The sequence below is a fragment of the Lemur catta genome, chromosome X (assembly GCF_020740605.2).
Source record: "Lemur catta isolate mLemCat1 chromosome X, mLemCat1.pri, whole genome shotgun sequence".
NCBI lineage: Eukaryota > Metazoa > Chordata > Mammalia > Primates > Lemuridae > Lemur > Lemur catta.
Genome location: NC_059155.1, coordinates 50,057,323 through 50,069,236, shown reverse-complemented (window position 1 = coordinate 50,069,236; position 11,914 = coordinate 50,057,323). Strand labels below are relative to the sequence as shown.

The 11,914-nt window shown below is 42.2% G+C and overlaps 1 protein-coding gene across 2 annotated transcripts in view; it reads right to left on the bottom strand.

Annotated features, from left to right (window-relative positions):
• Positions 1–460: 460 nt before the first annotated feature.
• Positions 461–11,914, bottom strand: part of OPHN1 (oligophrenin 1) — a 315,778-nt gene continuing 304,324 nt past the window's right edge. For both annotated transcript variants that reach the window (XM_045538904.1, XM_045538903.1), the window contains exons 22-25: positions 10,306–10,471; positions 9,164–9,214; positions 5,703–5,744; positions 461–4,486 (exon numbers count right to left, since the gene is read on the bottom strand). In XM_045538904.1, the coding sequence (XP_045394860.1) occupies positions 5,711–5,744; positions 9,164–9,214; positions 10,306–10,471 (251 nt within the window). In that variant the 3' untranslated portion in view covers positions 461–4,486; positions 5,703–5,710. The remainder of the gene's footprint in view (positions 4,487–5,702; positions 5,745–9,163; positions 9,215–10,305; positions 10,472–11,914) is intronic.

Here is an 11,914-nt window from a genome sequence, read left to right as displayed (position 1 = left end):
CCCATTTGAGTAACAAGACTTGCAGATGTTTTTTCATCAGTCCTATTTGTAAGCATCTTCTTCATTTACCTTCGGGATTCCTTTTCCTTATTACTGGGGGCAGTGTGGTATATGAGCAATAGAATTTCCTCTGTAGGTTCCAGTCCTGGATTTGTATCAATTGCTAGCTGTGGAATCTTAGGCGAACAATTTGTCTTCTCCCTGAGCCTCAAGTTTCCTTCTCTGTAAGATGGGTCTGTCACCTGACACAGTGATGCTGTGAGGCCTGAGGGAATTACAAGGCCATGGTTCAAATTGGACTGTAGATTGAGACTCCTAGGTCCAAAGAATCCTGTGCCAAGGTTGCCTGAGATTTGCATAATAAAAGACAACATAAGCAGGAGGTAGTGGCTGCATGCACCATCACACCCGATATGCTCAAAGATTATTTCCATGACAAAACTGCAGATGGAAGCCATTATAACTAGATAGTCTGCATACTTTATTGAAAGTCACATGAATGGGCCCCAGGATTTCATTCTTTTATTGGTTGTCACACATGTATTTCACACAAGCCATCTTTCCAGCCCTCTATTAATGTCCTTGGCATTAAGTGTTGCATTCCCCCATGAAAATGAGGGTTCTTCTTCAACAAAAACATATCTTTAAGGTAGCTTGCTTCTCTCTGCAATTTATTATTTCTGAAGCTTTTTCTGGGTTTCTAATGTGTCAAGGCCACTTATCTGCAGCTACTTTAAAAGTAGTATATAATTGATCTACATTCTCTTGAAAGCGGTTTTTTTCCTAGTCACAGAACTACTTTCTTCCTTTACTACTTTATTTGTCCTAGTTATTACAGAATCAAAGAACTTCTTGTAAAGAGAATAATACTTTCCCACAATAGCCGATTATTTTAGAAATACTCTGCATGACACTATTTTACTATTGAAATTGTATGCTGATTTTTGCTCCTCAGTGGCTAGACACCCCCAACCATTATTTTAAACAAAAACTTGAAAAATAAGAATTCAGTAATACTTCTTTTTGTAAACCATCTCTTAGACTTTTACTATAACCACAGAAAAACTTTGTAGGGATTTGAGCCCAAGGCATCAAGTACTGCAGAGGCACTGAGACCTTTCCCACTTCTCAAACTGCATGTGTGTGTGCCGCTAGTCTCTTCGGCTCAAACTGCACATGGTACAACCTTGGAAAAATACAGAGACACATATGAGGACCTTTTTTTTCCCTTTGAGAAATGGCTAAGCCAGGGCTTTAACAGCTAGCAACTAAAAAACAAATCCTTCACTTCACACGGTAAAACTAGGTGATCCTTTTAAAAACATTACCAAATGGGTAAGCTGAATGTGAAGAGACATGCCCACCCAGCTCAGGAGTATCTTCCTGAGTATCTAGTTTTCATTCCCCTATAAAAGTGGGCCTGCATACCCTCCCCCATCAAATGCTTGCCTTTTAATATTTTGTTAGGCAGGCAAGAGTCAAGAGTCATGCCTGCTCTAGTGATGTGCCTCTCTATTCAAACACCTACTCAAGTGTGGCAAGGGGCAAAAGGCATGGGGTATAGAGTCAAAGGGGCCTGAATTCAAATCACCATTCTGTTATCTACTTTCTATGTGCCCTGGAACTGGTCCCTTTAGCCCCCAGGCCATAATTCCTTTCTCTGTAAAATGAGAATAATGTTTGTATAATTGTTGTAAGGGCAAAATGAGATAATGTATATGAAGTACCTAGCACTTAGTATGTGCTTAATAAATGTTAGCTTCCTTAGTTATCACTGCCAGTTCAAGACTTTCCGTTCATCCATTGCCAGTTTCTCTTAACTTTCTGGCCAAGGTTTGCTGATCATTTTCTGAAGGTGCCACTCTTCCATTATCACTCTCTCCCCATAGCCTCTTCTAAATGACTACCCATTCATCAGTCCTGGTCCAAGCCAGTCTCATTCCATGACAGTGTGCCTCACCACAAAACCTTTTGCTCTTTCAGTCAGAGTGCCAAAGGAAGGCGCTGAGGTTCATTCTTTGGCATTCTTTAGGTATAGCCCAGGGCAGGGGCAGAGCTACCTAGTCACTGGTCCCTGGCTTCCAGCCAGATTGGTAGTTCCTACTCTCCAGGCTAGGATCTTGATCTGTGTCCCAGGCAACAAACAAACAAGGATCTCATGGCCATGTTTCTGGGACATCTCTCCCACTGGGGTCCAAGCAGCTTTTTTTTGACTCTCAGTAATCTTCCAGTGTTTGTATTGGTGATTGTGGTATTTTCCCCCAAGAAAACCAGAGTCAAACCATGTCTCTACCATCTTTCAAAGGTACTGAGGCCCTGTTAGCTATTACTTCTATAGCCAGAATCTGCACATCTGCCTGCTTTCGTCAGTCATACAACGGGACAGGGCAGGGAGGCCACAGCTCTGAGCCCAGGGCTCAACAAGCACTTCCTAGGTGAGGACAGTATAGGCCTCACAGAGACTCCCTTTTGGGGATGACCAGCAGGTGAAATGATGGGCACTTGGCTCTCTGTCTCCTGTTTTCTTAGTAAATTGGTCTTCCAGTCTGGGCAGAGTGGAGAGGCCACTTGGACATTCCTTGGTTTAGAAAAGCATCAAGTTTCCACTCAATTTTCAAAAAGGCTCTCTATTTGGCCTACATTTTCATCAATAAACCATGTTTGGAGTTCACTCTTGAAAGTGACTACTGCCTTCCAGTATGCACCTCAGGAGTTGACTTGGGCATGTGTGTATGTATGCACGCTCGCTCACTTTGTATATCGATATCTGTGTTTCTCTCTCAGTACTACAATCAGTGCACTAGCAGGGACTTGCTAGAAGAGTAGAGGTAAGAAAGCCTTTTCTCTCACACTGTGCCACATTATATTAATAATTAAACAGACCCTAAAGGCAAGCAATGGCCCGGTCATCTGCATAGAAACATAAGCACTGATATTCTATCAAGTTCCCTTTAACAAACGAGAATGAGAAATGTTTGTTCCTCAGGCTTTTGACCTACTACATCAATTTTGTTTTAGTTCCTTTCTAATGACTGATATGATGAATGAAGGGGACCAGGGATTTATGTCTTGAAGTTTTCTACTTGGTCACAAATATGGGGGCTCAAGAAAGGGTAAAAGCCAAACCCCCAAAATGATAGGCACTAAAGCCACCGACCTTAAGGATACTTGCTAGGTAAGTTTGGTGTAATGGAAAAAATCTTGCATAGGAGCCCAGGGACCTGGGATCTTGTCCTAGTGTGGTCACTAACTTGCTCTGCCTTGGTTTCCCCAACTGTAAACTAGGTAGTTAGAGTAAATGATTTTGAAAAGCCCTTCCAATCAAATACTTCACAGGTTGTAAAATGACTCTTTTATCTCAAGGGCTGTGGTTCTTAACCTATATTGTGTCACAAGCCCATTTGAAATTCAGTACAATGTGATGGAACATCTCTTCAGAAAAGGCATGTTGTTGTGGATTTCCACATACCACCTCAGGGACATCATGGAGTTCCTGAATCCATAGACAATGGGTTAAGAACTGCTTCTTTCAGGAGATAAAAGAGCTTATCTGCAGAAGGTAAACATGAAGCAACAGTGACAGATGCCTGGCCTCAATCCATCTTAACATTTTTTCTAGCATTTAACCCAAAAATGGAACTCCTACATGACAAACACAGTCTGCCTTTTTAAAAAGAAATGTTTTTTCAGTTTTTGTTCTTCTGTTTTTTGTTTCTTTTTTCTTGATTGCTTGGAAAGGAAGCTGTCAGGAGAAAACAAAAGAAAAAACAATCCAAAAAGACCTAGGCTTTGACATGCAAAACATGCTTAGCAGATTTGTCGTAAGAGGCTGTATATGCAAGAGCGGGTAAGGCCACCTTCCTAAGTGCACATGGAGGGGTTTTAAAGGGCATCACCCATGCTGTCTGGCCCCACAAGAACAGACAGGCTCTTGGAAACATACGGCAGTGCCAGAATGCTGACCTGGCACCAGTGTCCATATCTTCAGTAAGAGACATGTTAAGATTCTCCAATGTTTGGCAATCATTCCTACTCCCCTCCAACCAAGATAAACAATGGCTCCAAAACAAGTAGCCTTTAGTTCAGGGACAGACCCCTGAGATTGGTCTTTAGCCCAAAATCTTACAGAGTTCTATGGCCTTTTGAGGAAGCAGGAAGTTCTGAGAAGAGCTGAAAACTGGGCTCCCCTCTTCAACTCAGGTGAATGAATATCTTGGTTTTGGCAGAGTTTGGCTTGAGGGAGTCCAACCATTCACAGTGTTACAGGAACTCGAGATAGACCTTCTGAGGGGATGAAGACAGAATACAAAGGAGAAATAAACATGTGTCTAGGACATATGCCCCTTATTTTATAGCCCCCCAGAGCCTGAAGATGCAGGGCCAGGAAGGAGCTGTTCTTCAGCACAAAATGATTCCACACGCAAGGGTTTGAAGAAGACCCTTTCAGAACCTGGAAAGGGTCCCCAGAGGCCATGGCTTTTAAAACCTGAAAGAGAAAAAGGAGAGGAGGTAATTAGCTGGTTAAACACTGAACAGTCACCGAGTGGTGGGGCCTCTGTTGGTAGGTAACGAAGGCTACGATTGGTAGCTCATCTTCTGAGCAACAGAGGCTCTCTGGGAAAAGGCCCTTATAAATCAGATCCCACGAAACAGGCTTAGGATGGTGCTATGATAAGGACTGGAGACTCTGTGCCTTTGACCTCAACTCTAATTCCCAAAAAGTCTACCTGGGGAAGCAGAAGCCTGATACTAAAACCTCTGAGATTACCCCCCTGCATCATGCCCACTGCCTTTACAGCCCTATAATAACTCCAAACTTCCTTTTACTGGAACTTCAACTCCATGGGGATTGATAAGGAGAAGCTTATCTACCCATGGAACTCTGAGGACTGGCAGTGATAGGACGAAAAAGAAGGGTAGGGAGCACATGGAAAGCCAAGCTCCAGATGCTTAGATCTCATTTATGTGTGTGCCGGGTTCATGTCATGCCAGCAATCTGATAGTCATGCAATCAGAACTCATAGGTAGGGAAAGGAATTTCCCTGACCTCTGAGTCTCCTGTGACCTTAGCAAATCGCTTAGCCCCTCTGAACTTCGTTCCTTTATTTGTTGAGTTAAACACATATTATACTCCCTACTTCTGGCAAGTGATATGGATCACATGAGATAATGGATGTGAAAGTGCTTTATATTAGACAAATATAGAGGACTAAGGATGATGGTTCAGGTGGGTAAGACTGAAATAGTGATTTTGTCTAAAGAAATGAAATCCGTTAGATAATAAGGTAGCCTCTTGGCACCTGTTATAACAGCAAAAGGGAGGTTACTGGTTTCCTTAAAGACCTAAAGGATATCTTTCTACAAACTGGGAAACTGAGGATCAAAGAAGGAAATGTACCTGCCCAAAATGTCACAGCCTAGGATTCCTAATGAATTTGATTCAAAGGCAATCTGTAAAACTACATCCTAATCTGGCTAGGGGAGAATGAAAGGAAAAAGGAAGGTGACTTAAAATCACGCAAAACCTTGGAATCAAAAGGCACTAAGTTTAAGTGTCATGAAATTGATAGGGTAATGAATTGAGGCATAGAGGTGAGTTCCCACCCTCTGGACCTACGTGGTAGTCAAGTCCTCAAAATATCAGATCCCATAAAGAAGGCTTATGTGGAACAAGGTTCTGTAATCAGTGTCAGACTACATACCAGTGGCCTCAACTTTCATCTCCAGGAAGTCTGCCTTGAGAACTGTGGATAAAGGAAGAAAGACATTTCACTAAGACTCTAGCAGTCAGGACTAGAAACGCAAACCAAGGGGTTGGGGGACCTTTCCAGGCCAGTGCCAAAGAGATTATCTGAAAAAAGGAGAAGTGATCCTGCCTAGATCTTTCAAAGCATCTAGATCCATGCTTATAATGTTGGGCTACTTCCCTATTATCCTAGACAAGAAGACATATTTCAAGTGCCAGAACAATCCTTTTGAGTACCAGACTATGGGAAGCTAGGAGGGCCCAGAGAAGTTGGCCCTAGACGACAGACTACATTTTGTGATTATCTCTAATAGGAAGAAGGGTGAGGAGGTAGGCAAGTACCATGTGAAAGATGAATCTTCCTTTGTCTTGATGACCAAACCAGCCTTGCCCAGTCTCTTGATGTGCTTCAATCAGTTCTAAATTATCCTTGTCTGGGTACAGCAGGGGTGAAGAGACAATCCTGGCAAATAAAGCCCACTATAGTATATAGTATACAACAGCTGGTCTCCAGGGCTATGTCCTCAGCCTTCTGTTTTTCTCTTGAGTCTGTTTATACCTACTCCCTGAAATGATCTTACTCCCATCCATGATTTCAATTACCACCAAATACTGGGGACCCCCACCAAAGGGCTACTATTCACATTGTAGTATATGTGAATAGCCCTCCTAGAGTGGCTATACTCAATAGATTTACCCCGAAATCTATACAGGTCGAGCTCTAACTAATAGCCTAAGTTGCAGTTACCCATTGAACGAAACTCTCTACCTGGATGTCCCACAGTGTCTTCAAAATCACTGTGTCCAAAATTGAGTACAGCAACTTTCCCATAAAACCTGCTCCTTCATGATTATTTATTGTACCATCTACTTGATTGCCAAAGTTAGACTTTTCTCTGTCTCAGTCCTTCTCCAATGTCCCTTCTTTGAAAAGTCAGTCAAGTATTATTGAGCCTATCTCAAATCTGTCACTTCTTATTCCATTCCTATTGGCAATGTCACAGGCCAGGGCTTCACCACCTCTTGCCAGGACGATTAGTCTCCCAAGTGGTCTCTCTGTCTCTAGTCTTTACTTTCCCATCTGTCTTCCCCACTACCACCACAGTGATCCTTTTACAACTCGGTCAGCTCAGAATATGCACTGCCATGCTTAAAAGTCCTCCCTCGCCCAGACTATAGTACAAAGACCAAACACCTTGGTTTGTCATACAAGGCTCTCATGATCTGGCCCCAATCCATCTTCCTGGTCTCACCTTCAGCTAAACTTTCCTCTTCTCATTCCCACCTTCTAGCGAAACTGGAAGACTAAACACTTCTGAATGTGTCTTAAATAAGCTGTTCTGCCTCCCTGAAGTGTCCTCCCCTCCCTTCTCTGCCTGATGAACCACCACTCATTTTCTTTTGAATTATTTTTTAAAAATTGCTGTGGGAGGGAAATAAATGAATGAGAGATATCATTCAAAGCTCAGGCTACAGTTACATATATAAATTGGAAGCAAAAAGGGGAAGGACAGCGGTTAAACAGATCTTTATTTTATTAGAGAAGAGAGAAGAGTTGGTAACAATGAGCACAGTTGGGATTGACTGTGGGTCTAGTCTGAGGATGTTGATCAGGGGCCAGCACGTGGATGCACTGATGCAGGTGGTGGTTACAAGGTGGAAGCCTACATGGAAGGGATGCTCTCCCTAGGTGGATGCTGAGTGGGAGGAACCTGGGATTACTTAGGATGCTGGCTAATGAAACACTGGCAGGCAGGTGCACCCACTTTGGTCTTTCTCTGAATGTGGGCTGACAAATCCCCAGCACATTGGCAATAGCTACCAATCTTTGCAATATTCTCAACACCAGTTTCGCTATAGCTTCCCTATTGGAAGTCAGCCTGCCTTAAAAATTCTACTGGACTTTGTCCATGGCTCTCACATATTCCCATCTCAATGCCTTGGTTCCCTGTCCAAGGCTACAGATCAAGCCCCTCCCCCCACGTTTTTCTGTGTACTTCCACTCATCTTTCAAGCCCCAGCTCAAGTATAACCTCCTCTAAAAAGCTTTCCTTTAGACGTGTTCAGTTCATTCTGTTTATTCCAGTTTACTGTATTCTATTTCTTTGGTATTTATTTCTCAAATGGCTTATCTTAGGGAGAGAGGAAGAATCACCAGGAAGTAGACCTGCTCATGGGTACATACCTTATTAAGAATATTAGGGTGTCTCTCCCTTTCTCTCTCCCTCCCTTCACTCCTTTTCTATTTCTCAAGGTAGACATTTGGGTAAGCCTACTTTAAAAACTTCCTCAGTGGAAATTTTTATCTTCATCTTATCAGTAGAAGAAATCTGGGGACTTGACCTTACTTTCATCCGTTCTGGTAGAATAGATGGTAAATTATTGTCTAAGGAGAATTTGGCCCAGCCTAAGGCACCTGGCAGCTCCCTGCCAAGTACAGCCAGGATAACTTGCTGTGTAGAATCATATCCTAGTGAGTCAGGTCCCACAGTTCTGACTAGAGGATATCAAAACTACCCCAGCTCCACTGCTGGGAAAGGCACATTGTTCTGCTTTTAACTAGCCAGCTAGAAGAGTTACACCCCTGTCACCTATCAGGAAGCAAAATTTCAAACTAACTGATGTGCAACATGGAACAAACTCACAGAGTCCCTGAAGGCTAAGCAATCATTTCTCTAGGTGTTTTATTCCAAACGGTCCCAAATGACAGGCCTTGGGCAGTCTGTACCAGCAAGTGAGAAGTTTTAAAAACAAAATAATGGAAAGGAAGGAAGGAAGAAAGGAAAGAAGGAACAAAGGGAGGGAAGAATGAAGGAAACAAAAAACTAGATTCCCAGACCTGACTACTGGATATTCTGTTTCAATGGGACTAGAGGGAAAGCCACCAATCCGTGATTTTTTTCTTCCCTCCAAGCTTTCCAGATGATTTGGATGTGCAGCCAGTTTGAGAACCATTGCCTAAGTTTAATGTTTACCTTTGAAATGGGGGCCATGCTTTATGTTAGAGTGTTAGAGTCTATATATCCTTGTCAGCTGCCCTTTTAGAATATTAAATAGGTTCTAAATAAGTAAACTAATGAAAAGGTAAGACCTATATTGGATGTAAAGTTTTTGCAATACTGCTTGGTGTGCATGTGTCTTGTGCTCATGTGTATATGCACACACATGTGTGTTTATGAGAGAGGAATGGAAAGAGAGATGGAGAAACAAGGAGGCAAAGAGAGAAAAGATACAAAGTGAGAAAAAGTGTGAGAGAGACAAAAAGAGAAAAGCTGGGAAAGAGAAAGCAACAAACACAGAGATTCAGAGCTATAGAGAAACAAAAGGAGAGAAGATAAGCATGAACACAAATGGGATGTTCATGATGAATTTATTAAAAAATGATTTGGTCTCTCTTTGGTCACCTGTGTCTCTTACCTTCCTGTTTTCCGGGAAGCTGTTTCAAAGAACCTGGTCCTAGAAGCCACCCTGCAAACAGAAGCAAAGCAAGTCCCATGAGTTGCTCTGGAATATGTGTGAGAACCAATGACCAGTGGAAAGGACAGGAAACTCTGAACCAGATGGGCCACCAATTCCAGGCCCTGCCTTTGCTGACAAAGGACCTGGGTCTCAGGAGAAACCCAAGTATCAGAATGTGAAATGGTTCAGAGCCAATAGACGCCCTCAAGGCCATAGCAGACACCATTTGTCCCTGTTGATGCAGAATGGTCTGAGTATATTGCAAATTCAGGTTTTTCTTGGGGGAAATAAGTGAAATCAGTCTCGATTTCAAAGTGTAATTGTTGGCGTTTTGTAAATACGTTTAGCTAATTAGTTGAAGCTGCAGAGGCTTTGTTCTTCTTTTTCTCCCCATTTTATAATTATGAAAAACAAGAGACAAAATAAAAGGGAAGACCAGGAGGTAGTATACTGAGAGGGGTCCCAGTCACCAACAAAAGGCCAACCAGGTTAGTTGTGGCCAAGCAAGGCTACTCCCTGAGCACTGCTGTGCTCCTATCCTAGTCACACGCCCTCTGGTTCCTTGGCTTTCAGCCCAGCCTCAGGAAGGCCTGCTGGACGTCAGTGCAGCTCGTACTCTGCAAGAGGCTCTTTGAGGAACCTGAGTCATTTTGAAAGATTTTGAAAAGTCATATTCTTTGCTTACTAAGAAAAAAATAGCCTCAAGCACAAGTATGATGAATAAATCTCTTCATTAAATTACTTTTAAAACCAGTAGCAATAATAAGAAAATAGGGGAAAAAAGTCCAGAGCCAAGGAAGCTAAAAACAGAAGGTAATCATGTCACCATACAGAGATCAAGGCAGCTAAGAAAAATGGGCCTCCTAGCATGTACTAAGGTTCAAAGTTTTCAGCTTTACAGAAATCTCTCAGCTTGGATGTTGAGTGGAACACTCCAAATTGGGCTGGCCTATGATATTCCCCAAAACTCTGAAGTAAACGATGCCCCAGGGCTGTGCTCTGTACACCCTTAGCAGCTATATATGGTGATCCTAAGAGCATTCCTGGTAGCCTAAGACAGACCAGACCTTAGGTCAAATTTGAAGAACAACCCTACTTACACAGATGATGGGATTTCCCCTGCATTGCCAGCCACAACATCTTGCTTTGGTTCTGGCTTTTGGGGAGTAGCTGCCCGGCAGGGAGGGTCTGGGGGCCTCACTGGGGGACGGATGATGGTTGGCTTTTCTCCTGGAGGCCGCACTTTGCTGAAACTGTCAGCGTCCCCTGGAAGAGAGAATGGTTAGCGAGGAACTTAGATGGTTAGCCAAACAGAACACTACTCATGAGCAGACACCCAATATTGGTGTTACCTTGGACACCTTCCTTAGCTCCTATTTCTACTTGGTCACTAACAACTCTGGCTTTTTCTTTTGTTATTCTTCTGGCAGCTGTCCCTTCAGAAAGGCTATATTTGAACCCCAGCTCTGAAACTTCAGATACCTTGTGTGTGTCATATCAATTTCCTAAGTCTCAGTTTGTTTAGTTATATAATCAAATCAATAATATATAATCTTACAGAGATAGTGAGAGGATGAAATTAGGTACTAATATATTTAGTACAAGGCTGGCACATAGTAGGTGCTTAGTAAATGTTTGATGATGGATTTGAGTTTGTTAAATTCATCATCACTGAAATCCAGGTCCTTTTCACTTAGTCCTTGACTATGATAGTACTCTCCTAACTCACCTTTCTGCTTCCATGTCTCTCTAGTTTCTAGGTTAGTCAGTACAAAATAAATATAAATACTTTTTTATAAGATGGTTCTGGTAGGAGTATGGTGAAACAGGGACACTCACACACTGCTGGTGGCATCGAGAACTGGGCTTATTATATCTAGATAGCCATCAAGCATTCTAGAACAATGTGGATGAAATGTAAAATCATACATATGAGATAGTTCATACTTGTTGATCCAGTAATACCACTTTGAGGAACAAGCCCAAAGGAATTAATATAAGAGGAAAAAAAAAACATAAGAAAAAGGAATTGGCACAAAAATATGCATCTTAACAGCAAAAAGTTGGACCCAACCACAAAGGCTAAGCAGACAATGCAGTTCATACAATCAATACATATTATGCATGAACTGACAAACTTTGCACCAGTCCAAAACAAAAATATGAATATGAAATAATACTAAGTGAAAAAAAGTCCAGAATAAGTACCCATGGTCTGATAAAGACCATATTGAAATAGACATGTGGGCAACTACACACGGGTATAGACCTTGACATTCATACAATTTTTTCTACAACAATGTTTATAGTAAATGTAAAAACATATTAAATTGAATCAACAGAATATTGCTGTAAAATTTACTTCAAGTATTTTTACACTGCTTTTCCTCTCCTTAAAGACCTTACCAGCAGCTCTAAAATACACAAGATAAAGTTTAAGCTCCTTCACAGAAATGAAGGCCCTCCAATAGCTGGTACCAAATCACTGTCCCAGGCACCAACCTCTAGTCAAACTGGTCCCCTCACTGCCCCATTAAAGCAAGCCCTTGACTCTTCCTTCTAAAATGAGACAAGAGTCTAGAGTTGTACAGACCTGGATTTAGGGCCTTGTTCTGATACTTCCAAGTTGTGGCACCCTGGACAGTTACTTCACATCTTTGACTGTTCTTCATCTGAGACATAGGTATAACAATCCCTCTTTACAAGGTG